This window comes from Emydura macquarii, unplaced genomic scaffold (assembly GCF_026122565.2).
Source record: "Emydura macquarii macquarii isolate MOO-44397 ecotype Brisbane River unplaced genomic scaffold, CSIRO-AGI_Emac_v2 contig_1146, whole genome shotgun sequence".
In the NCBI taxonomy this organism is placed as follows: Eukaryota; Metazoa; Chordata; order Testudines; family Chelidae; genus Emydura; species Emydura macquarii.
The window spans coordinates 909,453-930,919 of NW_027131283.1; the positions used below are offsets into that span (position 1 = coordinate 909,453).

A 21,467-nucleotide genomic window follows, 5' to 3' on the forward strand; every position below is an offset into this window, starting at 1 on the left:
CCAGTCACTTCAAAGGAATTTAAATATTGATTATTGAGTTCTAATAGAATGTATGGTTATGTAGAATCTAAACTCCACAGGGAATAGACATCTGCTTTTGTGTTTGTACAACGTCTAGCACATTGTGAGGGCTATCAGAAACAATAAATAAAATTTATTAATGTACTCAGTGTGGTACTGCATGATAATATAACCTATATCAAGAACAGGAAGAACTCAAACTCCATATTGCAAAAAGGGGTGTGTGACAAAGCTCTTCCTCTACCTCAGTGGGTCCAGCGCCTCCTTCTAGTAGTAGATCAGAGAACTGCTTCACCCCTTAGCATTCTTGCACCCTCTACGTGGGTGAGGGTAATACAGCCTCTCTGAGATGGCCGCTCCCTGCTGACTCCCAGTCCTGTCTTTGGTTCTCACAGGCCCTTGCCTCTTCGCTGGGGCTCTTGCCCCTCCAGTGAATGGCCGGTGGGGATGGGGTGGGGGAGCCCGGTCCCACCCTCAACACCAGGCCCCAACTCAGGGACCCTACAAGTAGCAGCCTTGCGCTGTGGCTTCAAGAAAGCTGCTAGCTTCCCTGGTTTCCCATGACCTCTGACAGCCCCACTGGGCATGGTAGTGCCGAACCGAATGTCCAGTTCGATCTTCCCCTTCTGGCAGGGTCTCTGCACTCAGGCCTCCAGGCCTGGGAAAAAGTCCTTTGCCTTCTTCGGGCAGGGTTTTCCCTTCCCCAGTCTTTGTACCTGCCAGGTTCCCTCCTGCCAGTGTTCTGCTCCTTCTCCGAAACCTTCCAGTTCTTGACAGTGTCTTGCCTGCTCAAACTCTCTGGTAGTAAGTAACTCACTCGCACAACTCCAGCCACACTCCTTCTCTGGAGGGGAGGTTTTTAACAAGTCCTGGGCAGGGCCTTGATTGACTCCAGGTGTCTTAATTAACCTGGAGTAGCCCCTGCTCAGCTATTAGGGGAAAAGGGACTTACGGATCCTGGGGCTAATATATCAGCCTTCTAGAACTCTCCGGTAGCCATCTGGTCTGACCCTGTCACAGGGGTATCTGTGACCTATATGGTCAGAATCTATGTGGGAAAATGTCATAACTACCATGTATATGGAATCTCCAAAAACGATCAGGAGGGGAAGCGGATCACAAAATAGATCTGAATATCTAGCCCATGGTGATGTGATCAAGGATAGTATGTGTTTGTATGGACAACAGGGGAACCAATATGGTATGAATAACAAACCTCTCTCATTGGAACAGTGAAGGGTTTGAACCCCAGTCCCTAATTAGCAGGTAGCTCTGTAATTAGCATGCTGCAATGTAGGTGCGTGCCTATAATTGCAGAGGTTCTGTGACTTGCATGTTTTCAGGATGATGAACTTCCAATGAAATTTAAGCTATGTGTAACTACTCATGTGTAGTCCTACTGAAGTCAACAGGACTTTTGCTAAGCTTAAAATTATGCACATGTGTGTTTAGCTGGACGTAACTGTAGGGGGTAGAATGTACCTTTGAGTTGGAAACCAAACAGAGAAGTTCCACTCTGTGTGTGTGTATGTGCGTGCGTGCGTGTGAGCGAGCGAGCGAGCGAGCGAGAGAAATTTAGGTTTTTTTGAGCTACATATTTCAGGTTTCCTAACTTTCAAAAGGTATTTCCACTATGAATTTCCTGACTTTCAAATCACTTTTGTTACAACTACAATATTCCAGTAATGCTCTTAACTTTGATATTCATTTACCAATGTAACTCATAACTTTTGTTTCTGTTGGAATTTGGCATTGCACTGGTATAATCTCTCTAAAACCATGGTTAAAAAAAGAACATAAGAATGGCCATACGGAGTCAGACCAATGGTCCATCTAGTTCTAGCCCATTATCCCATCTTCCAACAGGTCAGTGTCAGATGCTTTAGAGAGAGTGAAAAGAACGGGGCAATTATCTAGTGATCGATCCCATATCTTCTCTAGTCCCAGCTTCTGGGCAGTCAAGGTTACGGAACACCCAAATTATGGGATTGCATCCCTGACCATCCTGGCTAATAGCAATTGATGGACCTATCCTCCATAAAACGTAAGAGCAAATTGCAATTCCTGGTTCAAAAGTCTAAAATGCTGGTAATGCATCTCAAATTCAACATATTTTTCCAATTTTAAACTAGATTAATAATTTTGTATTTGGTAAATTTCTTAAAGAAGATTGTACTATTTTTTCACTGAATAGATGATGGTAAGACTTCCAAAAATAAAAATAATTAAAAAAGTATTCAATACAGCCCACCTGTCAAATATTGCTTGAAGAAGTACAGATGAAATATACCACCAAATCAAGAGTGAAATAAATAGCTAAACATTCTTAAGGATAATGCGAGAAGTATAATTTATACACTAATGCCTCTACCTTCACTCACCTTGCTTACTTGGTAAAATTATAAAAGCAATAGAACATTACAGCAAGGAAAGGGGAGTATTGATTTCGTAATAATTCCTAAGCATTATGCAATGAAAAAATCTACTTTTTATTTAGACCATTAAGTAAGTACTGTAAGTAAAAGGAAATGGAAATAACATGAAACAAAGAAATAAATCGTACCCTGAGCATCCACTTTAGGTAAAAATCTAGAGTCATTTATCAGCAATAGTGATTTGTTTGATAGGACCACTTTTTCACCATCTCAAAAGAGACTTTTTCCTTACATAATTTTCGTTTCCTTAAGGATACATTTGTTAAAGAGCTACTAAAATAAAAAGCAGGGGCTACAGTGGAGGGCGAGGGGGGGGGCAGAAAGGAAAGCGTACACAACTATATTTAAGTGATGTTCAGGCTGTATGTCAAGCAAACAAAAAGCAGACAAATCCAAACTCCTGTCTCACTTTAACCTGTCCTGTTTAACAATGTACCAAAGCTAACTAATGTACCATATATGGTATGTTTGCGGAGCTGCTGAGCCAGCAAAGGACAGAGTTTGTGCTTCTTGGTCTTTGTCAATTAGGATGGCTAACTTCACATTATTAACTATAAGTCCCAACCAAGCCACAGGTTACACAACACTTAGGGGAAAATCTCTCTCAGGCACGTGAGGCTAATTATCAGCTTAAGCTTCGCAGAGAAAGACTGGCTGAATGTTTTTTTGCTTTTGGTCCAACCTTTGAACAAACAGTTTCTCCATAGTGGGTATTAGAGCTACCTAAAGCACTACCACACAACATAGTGCCAAAACTAGCTGAATCCCACTTCCAAAAGGAAGGGAAAACAGGGCGGGGCGGAATGGGGAAGAGAGAGCAATGTAAGCAATGTGCGTGTGCAAAGAGAGGAGAGTTTGTCCTCAACCCAAACAGGCTGCACTGCCAAGACAAATCTGGAAGAAGAAAAAGGTAACTCTAAGAACGTCTGTAGAGCCAAAGAAAAGCACAGTTCAGAAACAATGGAGAAAGAAAAGAAGGCAGGATGGAGAAAAGTAAACTCCATTAAGACACAGTTCTGAAGACCTGGGCTGAAAGCCAAAACCAGAGCAAGTGCAGCAATGAAGCTGAGATCTCAGAGCAACAGAAAGGGAAGAAGGGGCCAACACAACTGGAACTGTGAGATGAAGAAAAGTACCAGCTACCTCAAGTATACAGACAACAGGAATAAAAGTTTTAGAAAAGTAAAGTTGCATAAAAATTTACCTAATATTTTCTTTATTCCCTCCTAGAAGCTTTATCTTTTGCCTTTATCTTTTCATAAGTCAGCTGAGCCAAAATGGATAGGATACTTTAAAACAGTTTCCTATTTGTGGGAGAGGAGGGCCCAAAGTCACCCTTGGAGCAGCCGTGTGTGTCCAGGCATTATGTCACCGGGATCCTTGGCTCCAGTGCCTCCTGTGGCAATTTCCAGTGGCTCAGCCCCCCAGCCAAGTCACAAAGTTCAAATCCCTTCTGGGGTTTCATGAACAAGTCCAAATGAATCTGCATAATTCTTCTCTCCCCTTGAGCTCATGAAGTCTTCTCCTTCTATTTGCAAACCTTGTCTCGAAGCTTCCCTGGCATGAGCCTGTGCTGCCTCCATTATATCTGTGTTACCCTAACTCTGGATTTCTCTCAGCCAGAGAGACCTGTCTCCTCTGCTGTCTCTCCCACAACTTAGCACCTCTGCTCTAGGTATTATGACTTAGATCCGCCGCTTTGGCCTGGAATCCATTGGCTACTCACCTGCCAGGTGCAAAGCATTCGCTAGCCTTGCAGCTGATGGGGGTTAAACCCCTTCATAAGATTTCATGAAGGATAGTCAGTAAGAGTAATGAGTACCACGTGAATGTGTGTGTACATGGGAGATAACCTTCCTGTGTGACCTTAGTCACTTAGGGCCTCTGTGCCTCAATTCCCCATCTGTAAAATGAGAATAATAGTACTTCCCTACCTCACAGAGGTGATGTGAAGGTACATTAAAGATTGTAAGGTGTTCAGAATGGGGGGCCTAACAAACAGACAATGCAGATGACATATACTGACAAATTATCAGGCTACAGTTCATATAAAAACAATGCATATGAAACAGTGAAGTAACTATACTGTGGAACCTGAGAAACCCCCAAAAATATGAAAGGGGGCCACGGCAATGAAATTTCAATAAAATGGAGGTTGAACCTCCTGCCATGTGGCCTTGAATCTGAGAGGAACCAGCCAGAGACTTTAATCTGTGGGAGCAGAATCAGTCAGAGTAAGGACCTTCAATTATTCAGAGAATTTTCTGCAGTTTAGACTGGACTTTCTCTGCTCTGTGCTTTTTCTTTCCATTCAGCTTATACTCTAAATGAACTATCAAAACATTGTGGAACTAACATAATGTTGGGTGCCAGCACACTGTTCATTCTGCTGTGTCTGTCTCATCTATTTAGATATGCTCTTTAGAGACAGGAACATCTACTACCCATACTATATGTTTGTACAGTGTCTAGCACAATGGGGAGCCCCATTCTTGGATGGCCCTTAGGTACGACCATAATAAACGTGATTATCAGTAATAATTAACATAAAAGCTCAAAAAGAAAGGAAAAAAGAAAATTGAGCAATTTCAGTCCAAGGCTTTGGGAACAGAATGGAAAACTTTGGAAAATTGAAGGTAGACACCACAACGTTCCTGGGAAGCATACTGAGCAGCCAAATGACAAATACCACTATAGGGAACATTACCAAGCATCATATAGACCTTCAAGCTGACATATGGTGAAAGAGAACCACAGCAAGGGTAGACATCCACCATGCTTATTAAAATGTAAAATAATTTTAAAAGACAACAAAAACAAGGTTCTAGACACCTTAACACATCATTAAACAATAAAGCCCCAGCAGCATTAAAGCAATCATTTCAACAGGAACTCAGGCAATCAGACACCTACAAAAACTCCTTTCTGCCCCTTCAAGCCCTATCCAAAAACCATATCAAACTGATTTTTTCAATAGCACGCCCAGAAGGACACCAAATTCAGGCAATTTCAGAACAAGGCTTCAAAAAGCATATTCCAGAGTCCCAGAAAACATTCTGCCAGCCATGCCCTATTTTACTATAAGAGGATCCGGCTCTAGCCCAGCTGTAATAGTGCAGCAGAGGAAACATGATGATGCCTCTGGCAAGCCAGTTCTAGCCCATTTAGAGCTTCATAGGTTATATGCAACATCAAACTCCAGCCGTTGATCGAACATGTCCGGTTGCAGCTACTCTGTCCCTACCATCCTAGCTAGGAAGGAGTATTTTACAGATCATAATTACAGCTCAATAGAAAATTCAAGTTCAAATTTCCCACATCAGCACATAAATTTCAGTCCTTTGACACCAGGCAAGCACAGAGAATTAATTACTCAAAGTCTCAAAGATCATGGAACTTTGGACAGATTAAAGTTCTGTTCATTGATTGGATTGGATTTGGAGTCTCCCAGCCTCTATCTATATATATATGGATAACATTCTGTGTTTCAAAACATCCAGCCCACAGCAGAGCTTTGCACATTGCTGGTGATTTAGTCAGGAAAAATTAGCTTTATTTCCATGGACCCATGGTCCATCTAGTGTATTTAAAAAGTAGTTAGAGACAGACACATGGTCCCAGAGGGGATCTTCCCAGAAATTTAGAGCTTTTGCCTGTCTTTTCCTCCTTTATTATCCAAAAACAGAGGTTTTGTCAGGACCTTTGCTGTGGCCATACAATTGCCAAAGCTCAATTCTCTTACATGATGCACTTCAGGAAAAATTGAGAAATAAAAAGCCTGTAAACTATACTTAACTGAATGATCTCTTTGGGATTTGAGCAATAACATTTCTAATATTTACAGTATGATAGATTGTCTGTATCTGTGTATTGCTCTAGCCAACTTCCTCCTTTCTTGTCCTTTTAACCAGATAATCTTCCCTTAAAACTATAGCTAATTTGGGGGTTACAAAATAAAATAAAGTAGATTTTAATATTCTGAAAAGTTGCTAGGAGAATATGGAAAAACAAAAACATTGTATACCTCACAGAAAGGTGTTCTAGTATGGTTCTGTTATTTAAACTTGTTTTTATTTATTTTAGGAAAAATTGATTTCCAACACAAAAATCTCTATTGAGTTCACTACCATTTGTCACAATACTACTATACAAAATCCAGGAATTTCTGTTTTCAAGCACATGTTCATGAACACCACTAATTTTTAGAGACACACACACGCACACATCAATGGGAGTTTACTATTCATTTCAATAAGAGCAGCGATGGCACCATAATGAGTGAAAAGCATGCATGCAAAGACATGAAGTCGTGGATTTTTAGGTTTTCTGCCAATGTACACCATGGAAAGATTGGATAGTTCTCCTCTACAGGGAAAGACAATGGAGTATTAATCTAGTGCTCTTACTCAGAACAATTCAGGAATATTTTAAGGGAAGAAAATCTGTCTCACTCTCACACCTCTTTTAAAGAGAAGCCAGCTAAAATTAGAATCTAGACATATTCTTTTGTAATCTTGACTGACAATACCTACTGTCATAATTTATCTAGTGTCTAACATCTTAATTGGAGAGAAAAACTGAGCCATAGCAGCCATAAAATGTGATATTTTAATGTCAGGTTTCAGCATAAGCTTTTTCCAGGAAAAAAAATCTTTATCCAAAGCACAAAACTTAACATTTTCTGCAAATCTGCACTCCTCTGGTAGAAGTTCTAAAATTCTGATAGAAGTTCCTAATATTTCAGATAAATTAGCTCAGCCAGAATTAACAACTACCTAATGAAAACTGTTTCCAGATTTCAAAACATAAAACACATTTAAAATAAATGAATCCTGAAATTAGTCAATTATGCAAATATTTGAGCGTTTAATTTTTCTTTTTAATAGGTGCATATCTTCAGAGAAATTGTATTTTCAAGTACACATCAAAACTCTACCATAGATTAAAAACTCATTTAAGCTTCCACATGCATAATCTTTCATTTCTTTCAAAATATATCAAAGAAAGTTCCTAACTACAAGAATTTTTTAAACAGGTTAAAAAATAAAAACTCTAGTATGCAACTTCAAAAACTATTAAGTAATTTGTGAATAGCCATCCTCACTTATCCATCATTCGTTGCATTGCTTTCTAACTTTTAACAAGTTTTTCACGACCTTTATTCTAGTTAAAATAGCGCTTCATTCTGTGAGCTCAATTCTACTGAGTAAGGCATGAGAATTTGTCCCTTTATACAACCTTTATACCATTTCAGACATGCAATTTATAGTCCTAGAATAAGATTTGTTTAAAAAAAAAAAATTCTCAAGCCAAAGTACTGTGCCTCAAAAATACCACTAAAGAATTCCTTTGATCTAGGTTATCAGCAGCATCTATTATTGTAATACATAGCAGGCTTACGACAACAGGGATCTTTTTTGCTAGCCACTGTACACATAATTTAAGTAACTAAGGTCTTGCAGTCTAAAAGAAAAGATATAACAGGTAACTGGTTAGTGAGAGGACAGAGGATGGAGGTAACAATAACAGGATCTTTTAGCAGAGATAACTGTATGCACAATTCATAGACATAGTAAACTAATCACCCATAGCAAAGCTCACTATACTATTATCAGATGGCAGTGTTCTGTATGCATTGTGACAGATTTAAATGCAAGATATTTAATTAATTTGATTTAAAATATACTTCAAGATAGATCCTAGAATAGGTGTCTTGACAAAGTATTAAAAATACAACCTATAACAATAAAAAAACCAGAAAAAACACAAGGACGCATTATCCCAGTTTTCCAATTTATACTTTGACGCATCTGTCCATTGATAAGGATGATGCACTAGACCTTTCTTGGTTTTTTAACACTTATTAAATTGTTTTTAGGGCCCACCTCAATGTCTTTCCTTGCCAAGAGATAAATCTGACCGTTTCTGAATTCACACTCAAGATCATTTTTTCTCCGTTTGCCTCAGGTTTGTGAGATTTACTAGCACTAAGATTCAGAGAAGCAGATATATTTGGTTTCCTAAGCATTTCTTCTTGTTAACCTTTTTTTTTTTTTTTTTTTTTTTTACGACCAGAAAATGGATCCCTTTGAAAGTGTGCTTGAAAAGTAGACCCCGTCTCCCTAATGGCACACATGGCTTGCTTTAAGACTGTAAGGGTTTAAATGAACTTGCAGTTTCTGCAGGGCCACTGCCAGTAGTAAGCCCAGGCAGGCTAGGGATCCACATGGGAGAGGGCCGCTAGTACTCCCATGGGTAGTGCACTTACTTGAGCCTGGAAACTTGAACAGGGTGTGGGAAGCTGCTGGCAATTTCACACCAACTGGTCTGCCATTATGTGATAACTAAGGAGAGCACTGTTATTCCTCATTGCTCCTTTGTGCTCTCTACATTCTCCTCTGATAGTACAAAGCTCTGCTCTGTGAGGAAAAGAGTTTCTTGCTGCTTTCTCAACCAACTTCAGGTGAGTCATGCCCACATGACAGTTAGGATCAGTCTGCATTCCTGCAGAAGACCTTGGCCTCCCCAGCTTAACATGAGCTCTCTTTCTACTTCTAGGGATGCTCGTTGGGCATGAGATCATCCCTTCAATGTGGGGCAGCACATGTTCTACAGAATTACGAAACTTATTTGGCCTTCCCCTTGTCTCTCCTTCCTCTCTCTCTTTAAGCTGATGGGAGCCTAGTAGGGTCTGGATCAAATTTGTAGAAAGATTAAAAAATTCTCCCAAAATTTTTTAAGTGAAAAAAGGGCCCCGCTACTAATAGTAGATAGAATCGTATGATCGGCTTTCTAGGTAACGTTTCCAAGAGGAACTTGATATAATTTAAGGGTAAGAGGTCTGATCTCCTTCCAAGCTTTTAGAAAAAAGTAAATCCATCACACAGCCTGGTAGAGCTCCAGAGACAGTAGTAAGAATGTGTATTTACAGAGGCTACAAACATTTTGATGGTTCCAAATCACTGCAATGTATTTTTAAAAATATTAATATCTGAGATCGTCACTGGTTTTCTATATAGTCATTATCAGTTGGTGATTTCTACTAGGTATTGCAGTAAGAGGGGGTCTTGAAGGATTAGAAAGACAGTGGTTTTACCTGCTAGTTTAGGGAGAGCATTTCATGAACTGTCAGGGAATAAAATGAAAAAAACACTTGTTGGAGAACTACACAAACAGGCAGCAGAAACTGACAACACTGGTGGCGTAGAGACAAAGAAAAAGCAATCTTTATTCACAATACATACTACAGCAAACCCCTCCCATTTCAGCCCAACTCAAATCTTCTAAAAGCCATACATTACTGATCCATGTTATCAATTTGTGTCCTGTCACTATCTTTAACTGAATGAGGGCTCTCAGAATTGCATATTAACTTTATTGTCCCTGATTAAATCACTGTTAACCAGTTAGCTGACAGCCAGTATTAGTTTACTAATGAAGTGAAATAAATACAATAAATTAAAAAGCAGTTTATGGATTAAAGTGTGATGTTTTTAAAAAAACCAACAACACAGTAATAAAGTAGTTTCTGACTGGCTATCATGAATATCAGATCTTCCCTTCAAACCATTCAAAAAACACAGCTTTTCAATAATGACACACAGTAATGAACAACCATTACTACAGGATTGGTGACATGTGGCTTGGTGCAGCACTCGGCACCATAATAGAAGTGTTCACATTTACAGATTTCTGTAGCTACGGGTCAGAAGGACACAGGCCCAGCAGAAATAATTAAAGCATTTATGTACTTAAGAGAGAACCTAGGAGACATGCAAGGGGTGTGCAAGCAAAGCCATAATGTGTCACAAACAGAGAAGTAGCCTTAAGATATTATATCCCAGAATTATATATTTAATAAGGCTGTCAAACAATTTTAAAAAATTAATCGCGATTAATCACAAGATTAAAATTTTGAGTTCTGTAGGTATTGTCACTGAGATTCCACATCAGTCTTCCTCTATGAGTAACATCTCACAAAACCCTAGCAACTCAATTTTTTTTAAAATATGGATTCTGACGTAAAGAGAAGCTAAGTGATTTGCCCAGTCACACAGGACTGTGAATGGACATTTCTGCAGGACTTTTACTTAGTCAGGAGAACTGTTAATGTTCCCATCAATATTACAAGTTACAGCCAGTTACAGCCACATTTTAATTGTGTCAGTTAGCAATTATATTTTGTACTATGATCCCTTGACTCAGTTGTTTCATTCCATATTAAAAAAGATACAATTCTAAATTATTCACTGTGCTTTCACCACTGAGTAGTACTTCCTAGCAATACTAACATTTAAATACAACATGTTAAATAAAACTTAATAAGGATCACAGATCATTGCAAAATTCAGTAGTAATGTATCTTCAAACAAGAAAGAAAACGATCCTTTAAAGTGTGTTACTCACCTCATCTAAGTCTCCAACATAAACTATTTTTTCCTCAATGCCAATAGGCATTGGTTCACTATGGGGGATCTTTACTTCTTCATACATTTTGTTGTTTTCCCTCTGGATCGCCTCTGGTAGAAGCATCTGCAACAATTTGGGGGGAAAAAAAAGTTACTGTAAGAATGAAAAAATGGCATTAAAATGTGCTAGAACTAATTAATTGAGTGAACGATTCATCACTTTTCGTCACATGTACATAGTTAGCTAGTGTGACTGAACTTGAAGTTAAATAAATCCCTACATGTTTATTAAATATACAGGTGGCAACAGAATCAAAAAATGGAAGACACACAAATGCATTTTACTATCCAGAAGCTGGTTCATAAAACAGAGAGAAATAGTTGTTTCCTATAAAAAAAATGATAGGTCTAATTAAATTTAAGGAGAAAAAATAATTAAGCCTGGATTTTGTACATTTTGTTAGAATCAATTCAACACTTCTGAAAAATAGCTGAGTGAGAAAAAAAATATTTAAAGACTTAAAGTCTATGGAAATGAAAACCAACCCATCAGCTGGGAGAAAGATTATTGTCCAAGTAAAAATAAAATATTTGAAAATACTCAACTATCTGCAGAAGCAAAATTTAATATAGTGCTTCAGCTTGCAGTAAAACCTCTGAGGAAACAAAGGACACCCCCGCTGCATATTATTTACTGGGAGAAATGCATTGTTCAGAAAAGGTCATGTACCAAAGGTGTACCTTTGCACCCCCAATGAATGCTGATGTTTTCATAGCTTCAGCCTGGGAATCATAAACGTGTGGATAATGAATTTTTTCAAAGTCCATCTCTCTCTGTCTGCCTAGGACTGGCACACTTCGAGCATTTAAAAGTGCTTGTTCTCTGTAAGCAGAAAAATTACTGAAATAATTCAGACAATCACAGGCCTACCTTGCAAAAATAACAAATACATAATGTTAATATCATGGTAATAAAATGTTCTTATTGATGTAGTTTTTGTTCTCTTCACTCTAAGGCACATAACGTGTATCAAAATTTATGGTTCTCCATATTTAAAATTCCAACAGCTATGTTTTTCTCAATACCAAATGCAATGCCTTATTTGCTTGCTCTCCCTTCTTCCACCCCCCGAATCCACTTTTAGATGGCATGGAAAACAATACCCATTAATCTAAAGATGGGGGAAATGTTTTGATACATTTAGTACAGACTTCATAAATCTTAAACTAGTGGTGTGTGACCAGCATCTAAGGAAGATGGCTTACCTTCCTAATCTACATCTCTAACCCATATGGATGAGCCCAAGAAAATTCTAATTAAGCAGATCACTGCTTTCTTATCCCAGAAAATTAGGTTTTCATACAAAAAAATTCTAGACTTGCACTAAAACGTGACTTGAAGTCAGAATCATCTAATCGCCAAAGGTGAACTAAAAGAAAATAAATGATTACGATACATTAAAGTAGCAATTACAGCACAAGCATTTTTCAACTTTTGGCATTTATTACCTTTGCATCCGTAGCTCCTTGGGATCAAAGCACATTAGTCCTTCTCCAAAAGTTTCTCCATCTTCCCCAGCTCGTTTTTCTCGTCTGGCATTTCGTTTTTCTTCCCGACGATATTGTTTCATTAACTGCTTTTCTTGTTCAGACTGAATTGTGACTTGACAACCATAATTGGGTTTAGTGTTGTCACCTGCAAACTTTTTACACTGTTCTGCAACATGGAAACAGATATGGCTCTCAGTGAACATAAGAGACTGACTTACTTTTCTAAATCGTTTGAAAAGGTTGTTCATTTTTTCAAAATACCACATAAGTTATGACAGCATGCTAATGCCTAAAACTGTTCAGCATTAATTTGGATTGCCAATGGACTAGGTTCTTTCAAAACACATGGAAAGTCACAGCCTATGCCCCAGAGAGAATACAATTTATCATTAGGAAAACATTATGCTTCACTTCATGCTTTCAACTACACAATTCTTCATTCAACAGCACTTGTGGCCAAGTTGCAAAACACCTAATTTTGCAGTGAGCGGGCATCCAGCATTGCAGATTACTCCCTTGTTTCCCTGTGACAGCTAACCACATAAATGGAGTAAGCAAGATCCACAAAGTTGCTAAAACCCCCTCCTCCACAGCCCAGTCCCACAGGTAGGCAGAACGGGATGGGAACTGGTTGGAGCCCTTGTCTGCCCCTCACCAATGTACCAGCCGATGCACCAGCACTGGATAATGTATGCTCTGCTGGATTACAGCCTCAACACAGTGTATTACTTCCCTAAAGCAGTCTATGCATGCAAGCATGGGGATTTGGTAGTTCTGGCTCTGTGGAAGATTATTCAGCTTCAACAACTGAAACCAGTAGTTGAATTCTGATTGCATGAGTGGAAGGTATGTGCTGCAAAGCTTTCAACTCAGCAGACATCCAAGAACTTAAGCCCCCACATAGCTCAATATCTGTATGTGATGATTCATTAAAAGAAACTGTCAAGATGCACACATAATATTAAACACATCTCAATCTCCCACTGTTGTAATCCTCATGCTCCCTGTATCTTATTGCCTTCCCTCATTGTATTAATTTTAATTCAGACTGAACTCCCCAGGGCAGAGATGTATTACTTGACTTGTCTGTAAAGCACCAGGCACACTTTGGTGGTGTGCAAATAAATCATATTAGACATACTATCCTAAAACATGCCCAAATACACCACTTGTATCACATTAGAAAGGAGACAGCCGGCTGTGGATAGGAGTTGTAAAGGGAAGGATCAAAGCATTCTTACATGGTTCATGTATATACACGCTGAAAAATGGTGCTTCTTCAAACACAGCTATTAGGTGACATACGTCAGCGCTAGGAAGAAAGCTAGATTTATGATGTTCCTAGCATAGACATCTGGGACTTATTTTAATGACATATGCGGATCAGAGTTGTCAAATCTAAGTGCCTATGGTTAGGCTTCTGAATACATATTTAGGCATGTGGGCCACGATTTTCCAAGTGAGCGCCAACAATTCAGATGCCTAAATCTACATTTAAGCAACTAAATAAGTGGTCTGATTTTAAAGTGGCATTCTCTTTAAAGAGAATGGAAGCTAAGTGGTCAGTACTTTTGAAAATCAACTTACTTATTTAAAATTCTTAAATATGAACTTGGCATAACTGTAGGCACCCACTTTTGAAAATGTTGCTCCTGCTGTAATGAAAGTTGCCAAAACTTCTGCAGTTTACATTGACTTCAATAAGATTTATGAGTGCTCAGCACTTCTTGAAAAAAACACAGACTTTTATTTACATGCCTAAATATTAGTTTAAGAGACTAATTTTAGGCACCCAGGTTTGAAAATTTTGGCCAGTCCATAAAACCACCTCACTCTTAGATCTCAAAGCATTTTATATAAATTAGGTCAATATTATTAACCTCATTTACAAATAGGGAAACCGAGGCACAGAAAGGTGACTTTTGGCAAGTCACATCAAACAGCTGGTCAGGGGCAGAGCCAAGCATAGAATACAGGTATCCTAGGTCACATTCCAGTAGAATATCCACTATGCTACACTTACTGAAACAGACACGTGCAGTTAACATATATATTCATCTTGATTTAACATGGTTATTCTTCTGTAAAGAAGTGTTTAAGCATCAACAAATTTAAATAAACAACAGTAATTATTTGCTAGACCAGAACTGGAAAAAAAAAACTATCCATTTTAAGTGTTTAGTGATCTAGAGATTAGATTCCATTTCTTTGATGTGTTTTTTTTTTTTTTTAATACCGTACTATAACAATTTTCTTCAATGTTCTACTATAATTCTTTTCATTTAAAATAACTTTTTTTCAAAAAAACTTTGGTATATTAGGTCTGAAATAATTGAATATAACTACAATGCCTCATCTCATGCTTCCTAAAGATATGGATTATTTGAAGTTGGTGATTGAGGAATAATTTTTTCAATTTACTACTGACTCTCAACTTTAAATTCTGCAAATATAAAACTGTAGCCAATTTTTGAAAAACAGCATTTTGGTAAACTGGAGGAAGAGGGCGGGAGAAGCAATTTGTTAATTTATTGAATTTTTGACTGAGCATCTTTAATTTCAGAAAAAATAGTTCAGCTTTCAAACATCAACTTGAAAGAAAGGTTCTCTTAGCTCTGAAGAAACTATACATTCAATACCACTTCGTTATTGGCTCAAAAGCATGATTTAAAAAAAAAAAAAAAAGTCTGTGTTTTGCCAACAGAAATGAATGTGACACTTTTTGTGGGATGCATGCTAAATAGTGTATATATATTCATGTCTAAAACATTTTCAGTGAAAAGACAATATTATTTTATGCAACCAACATCTACAATCTAATGGAGATAAAACCAAAAAACATTAAAATAAAAGCACAAAAGTTGAAATATTATAGTTCTCTTTTACTAGAGAAGCCATGAAATCCAAGAAAGAATGTCTCATCAGGATAAGTGGACTGTAAGGCAGTGGATAGTATGGCATCCGGTTCTGAAATCACAATCACCCGAATGAATGGTTGCATAGATGGGTTCAGATTAATTGCTAACATCGACTAGCAGAAAATTAGTTTCACAAAAACAGTAGTACAATCAAATGTTATTTAAGAATAATGCAATGCAAATCTTTTTGTACCTTTAGAAATCCACTTACTGCACCAACATGTCTTGTTCAGGCACGATCACTGGCTTTACCTACCTTTTTCTAGCTCCCTCATCTACTGTAAATTAGTGATCTATCACCCCATCCTTCTCAAATTCAGAGCTTAATTCTCATTCTACTGAACGTCTTCCAAAGTTTCTAAGGGCTTGTCTACACTGGTGCTTATACCAGCAAAATTTTTGTCGTTCAGTGGGGTGTTTCTTCCACACCCCTGAGCAACAAAAGTTTTCCCAGCATAAGCGCCAGTGTAGACAACCCCTAAGCCTTCCAATCAACCTTATCCTCTGCACTCCCTAATTAAAATATTACGTAGCATAATTATATACCAATTGCTACTTCAGCTCTTCAACAGATACTTAGAAAAAGAGTTAAACCAAACTGCACTATAAGCATAGTGATGCTAATTCCACTGAATGCTGAGCAGTCCAGGGTACTCATCTGAGGCTGAAATTCCCAGGATGCATTTGCAAAACCAGGACAGTTCACTGTCACGTTCCATTACTGCACTCTGCACTTATACTACACATAGCTGTGTTTCAGTAGCAGTTAAAGGAATTTGAATGTATACTGCAGCCAAAAACAATAGTTTAACACAATTGTGATGCCATATTTGTCCAAAGTGGCTCTCTCCACCAAACAACATTTAATATTCTGAGATTTAATATTAACATTAAAAACTGTAGACCATCGATGTGGGCCCTTCTCACATACTCCGCCTACTGCCATTCTTTTCTCCATGAAGATCTAGAAGGCACAGTGTGCAGATGCCTATGGGTATTTTTACACAGCCGGAACATCAAGCCTCACAGCCCAGGTTGACAGACTCAGGCTCCCAGGACTTGCACTACCATGCTAAAAATAGCTGTGTAGACAACACTTAAGTGGAGGCTAAGGCTGGATCTTCATCTAGAAGCCCACCAGCCTCCTTTCGATTCAGAGCCTGAGCTCCAGCCCAAGCTGCAAGATCTACACAGCTATTTTTAGTGCACTAGGGCAAACCCTGCAAGCCCGAGACAGTCCACACAGACTGAGAGGCTTGCTGCCACAGGCTGTGCACATATACCATATGTGCTCATCTACTGCCAAAAAAATTCCTTTGTGGGTGGCAGTTTGCAATTAGTGTGTTAGGAGACAATCAGATTAACTGGCACTACACACTTGGGATCCAATCTGACTAGTAACCTGAAGACGGAACACTGAGGAAAAATACAGTATCCCCTGACCATCTGAGAGTCCACATGGGTCCCCAAGTCCAAGAGGATGGCATACATTGTGACATAAATCTACGCTTCTCTAACTTCCACCCCCTCTGCGGTCTACTATTCTCAGCCATAAGTTGTACAGGGTAGCAAACTTTCTTTTAGGGTTTGTAAAACTGAAGACCACAAGGAATGTACTCCTGGAGGAGTGAAAACAAACACTTTCTCCAGCCATTAGGTCACCTTGCCAACGTCCTTCAGTTTAAATTTCTTGGCTGCTCCTGGGATCTCTGGATGGAGACTTTGGGCACATATTTATTAATACAGTAAGCTGTACAGTCAAACAAGTACTGCTTTCTACTGCTGTAAATGAACCAGTAATAAATGAACTGATATAGATCATGTGCAAGAAGCCCAGGCATAAACAGCTTCTCTCTCACCAAACTAACCATCAGCTGCTCCTGGTGACCAGACAGAAGTGCTGCATGTAGGTTTTGCAAGACAGCTAGTAGTATCTTCACTGTTCGTGCAGTTCATAATGCCTACAGCGTCTTGGGAAAACTATTGTTTTCTTGTCAGCTCATTGCACCTTTCTTCACCTGAGGTAGCTTTCCCTGCTCCCAGATCTTTCACCAGCAGATCACTAGTTAGTTAAATGACTGTGCTGCTCAGTTGAGAACCTCTCTCTTGTGGTAGGATCTAAAGCCTCAAGCAGATTGGGCCTCATTCTTCTATATACTGTGCCTTTATACACAAAATGAATGTTTCCGTCCCATATAGTTTACAATTTTAAAAAAAGATGCCATAACATGTGGATGAGAAACAAATGGAGATGGGGGAAGAGAGGATAACAAATAATATGTTTTAGCACCGCATAGCTGTGTGCACAGTTCCTAGCCAATTAGTAGCAGCAATCAAAGCATGCCAACTGCTCAGCCATTACCAGATGGCAATTTTCTGTACTCATTAAAACACAGGTGAGTTTTGAGGAAGGATTTGAAAGAGTAAGTACGGTGGGGGCTTGGAACCTCCATACACATGGGGTAACTTCTTGAGGATTCAGATGGCTCTGTCTCTTGCTCTGTCATTTCTAGCATAATTGTCCCATGATGCTTTGGGTGGAGTCAGAGTCAGCCTGGGTTATTGTCATTCCAGAGTGCTCGGAAATTTTTTCTTTAATTTTTTTTAAGTTTGTAACATTGATTTTAAATTAATTATAATGCAAGGCAATATACTTTATAAAAAACAAATCACTGTATGCCACCTTGACTTTCCTTCTTCCCTCATTCTTTTAAAAAGTAGCTATAATTCCAAGTGCTAGTCTCCTGTGACTTGTATTTGAGCAATAGGAACATGGGGTGAAAGCAAAACAGTAAGCTATATGAAGAATAACTGAACATCGACTCAGCTTCATGGCAATCTGATGAAGGAGGAGCAACGCAACCTCTACGATAAAAAAAATGAGTATCAGAATAAATAAAATAAAGAGAATGATATTTTTTTTTAAATTCATATTTAGAGGCAAGCAAATCATGTTTCCTTTTCCAATATAAAGAAATCTTGTTTGAAGTATTTAATCAGGCAGTTATGCAAAAACTCCGGCTTCTATCAGTTTTGAAAACATTGAACCATTTCTTACCTTGTAGAGACTGTTGGTTATGATCATTTGGCCAGAACAGAGATCTCTCCACAATCGTAGACCGATTCTGTAGGAGTTTCTCTATCAGTTCAAAGCCCTCAGGGCCTAACAGCTCGAATAACTAAAGGAAGAGAGAAAACAAAAAGATCATTCCACTAAAACATTTTTTCCCAAATTAGTACAAGTGTTTATAATTTAAGAGTCTATACTAATTTTGCCCTAGGTAGCAGGGAATTTGTTGGAGACAGACAAAAGTAATTCTGTCCAAAACAGATCACACCTGGTTTTCATCCAGTACTCCTTAACAATTGTTTTCATTTGACAATATTCAAAACCTGTAATGTGTGTTTATTAAATAAAACCTCCTCCTTTCCCCTTCCCTTCCCCCAAAGAAGGAAAATCTCTTTGCATTTTCCATACAAAATTAACTCTAAGTTAAACTAAACATCTTATTCATAATTACATATATAAATTATGCTTGAAACCTAAAAAACACACTTTCATCATTCAGACAGCTAACTCTAATATATGGTAAATTCTCCATTCCCTGGCCTATCAATGCAATAAAAAGTACATATGGTCACACCCACAACACAGAGCTAACTGTACCATTACCTCAAAACACAACAGTTACACACAAATGAGTCTGCTAAGGTGACTTTTTTGTAGAAAAGATTTCAAATCTTTTTCTTAAAAGACCTACTATCAGATAAGGTGTCTATTCATACCAGGATAATTGGTGCGATGGAAGTTGACGATGATGCTGATTTCCTTTGGGTTGCATTCAGGATCTCATCTTTTCATTATATGGAACTCTCCATTTCCTGTCTCAATTTCTTAGGAAGGAACTCTTCCTCAGATGTCCTAGACAAGCCAATCTGGCACAGACCCTTAGTAAGATTTGTTTGGTTTAACAGTTTTGGTGTCTTCTTATTCAATCTTTTGGATTTCTGAGCCAATCCCATTCTACAGGCCCGACAGCCTCGAGGACCAAATGGAATAGGAAGCACAGTTCCATCTTCAGGATGGAAGGAAGGAATTTCCAGCTGAAGGAAAATTTAAAAAAAAAAAAAAACCCTAAACACCTCTCTTGCCCTTCTGGTCACTAACGTTAGAATGACTATCCAAAGTATTAATCATCCTCTTTAGTATAGTTGCAAAAATATTCAAAACCCGGTCTTGATTTCTTCCTCTTCAAAACAGTTCATCTTTGAGTCAGAAGTTTCCTACCTTTCTTCTTCAGACGAAGTCAAAGCATTTTTCTCTTTGGTTCTTTTTAGGTCTTCTGCTTGTACTATCATTCAAACTTTGACTGAAGATGTCAGTTAAGAATAAAGAGTTACAACAACTATTTTGGAGTCATTTGACTCCTAGAAAAAGAAGGAGACTTTGGAATCCTAATTGAAGGAATCACAATCATTTCCAGATGTTCTGACTAAGAAAGGAGAGATTTCCCTTACAAGCCCCTTGATGGAGATTTTTTTTTTTTTTTTTTTTTTGGTTTTTTCTGGAGCAGTGTCTATTTTCTTTTGGAAGAAGCTCAGAACAATGTTAGGTCTCACCTTTAGGTATTTGCTAACAGTGCTTGGATTGTGCCATGTTATACCAGATTAGTGACCTGGTAATTTTTCAACTACCAACCTGTGATTTATAATTTAAGATGTCATTTTAAAAAGAAAACTATAAAAGACTCTAGCCTTCAGGTTATGGAGAAAACTTTAAAAACGTGAGGTGCAGGCAAACAAATGGAGTAATGTCTGCCTAATTTTGCAGAGACCCAGAAATAGTTTGAAAGGTATGAACTTACCCATTCATTTCAATAATGTGTTAACTGAAATACCCAGTGATGGTGATCATAGAAATGTTAATATTTCACTGGTGATCCAAGCACACAAAAAAGAGTAGAAGAAACACATTAACTCAACAATCTGCTGAGAGTGACATTCCACTTTGGAGTCAAATTGGTGGGAGATACCACCACTTGTTCCCTGCCTCTTTCCCATCTGTACTAATGGCCCAAAAGGCCAGAGGGTCATCTGAGCCTCACCAAGGAGGAGCTAATCCCATAGAGCCCACTAAGCATCCAAAACACAGAAGTCCAGCCAGAACCTACAGATGTATCCAAACTTATTTATGGAGTGCCAAGGAAAAACACAGACCATATCTTAAACATCCACATAATATACTATGAATAGCATTCCTTTTTGGCATCTCACATAGGCACAGCTTAGTTTTTGGACAGAGCTTGGGAAGTGTCATGAGGTCCTCTCACCGCTAGGGGGTGTCTTCCTGGCTTCTCTAGGGATCAGATCTTTCTAGCTGCTTGCTGCACACCCTTACATCTTTATAGTCCTACCGTTCAAGGTATCAAAGTCTTTCTTTACAAATGGTCTCAGACAGTCTTCTCATTCACTTCCCCAATGGTGGTAGGAGAACCTGGGCCCATCCTCCACTCCAAATTCCAGCTCAGGGACCAGCTCAGCAGCCAAGGTCTGTACCCTCCTAAACCCTGATGCCTTTTCCCTGAGCCTTTCCAACAGCTTCTGGCTTCCCGTCCTCTGGGCTTGCCAACCCAAACTCTCTCATTCCAGGGAGTAACTGCAGACTAATTTTTGTAGACCAAATACACCTCCCTTCCCCAAGGGAGTAACTGCACACTACTTCCCTGCAGCCCCTTTCTGCTACCGGCTCCCAGCTTTACAGAAACCCCACCTAGGCTCCATCATTACAGCTTTCTTTTCAGCCTAAATATTCCCCCATCTTGCAGCCTAATAGGACAATTGGCCCTTCTGGCCTACATTTACCCCTTCAGAGTGAGTGTGTGGAACACATTATCACAAGAGGTTACTTCCACTTTGAAATCTGTTTGCAATATCATGTTATCCCTGCTGGCAACTGTGGATGACCTTCATGAAATCCCCATAAAATCATTCAAAAACTACTTAGACCAAGGAATTCAAGAACAGAGAAAGGAGGGGGCAAAGCAGTAGGCTGGAAACAATGATTTGTTCCTCAACTGATGCAAACACCACCATTACTAAAATACCTAAAGACATTTATCAGCTCTTGGATGATG

The 21,467-nt window shown here is 38.7% G+C and overlaps 1 protein-coding gene across 2 annotated transcripts in view; it reads right to left on the reverse strand.

Annotated features, from left to right (window-relative positions):
• Window positions 1-21,467, reverse strand: part of ASCC3 (activating signal cointegrator 1 complex subunit 3) — a 479,889-nt gene that overhangs the window by 388,790 nt on the left and 69,632 nt on the right. The window contains exons 5-8 of one of the 2 annotated variants that reach the window (XM_067546516.1): window positions 18,392-18,512; window positions 12,374-12,581; window positions 11,606-11,747; window positions 10,863-10,988 (exon numbers count right to left, since the gene is read on the reverse strand). In XM_067546516.1, the coding sequence (XP_067402617.1) occupies window positions 10,863-10,988; window positions 11,606-11,747; window positions 12,374-12,581; window positions 18,392-18,512 (597 nt within the window). The remainder of the gene's footprint in view (window positions 1-10,862; window positions 10,989-11,605; window positions 11,748-12,373; window positions 12,582-18,391; window positions 18,513-21,467) is intronic. The other variant, XM_067546517.1, reaches the window with a different exon arrangement.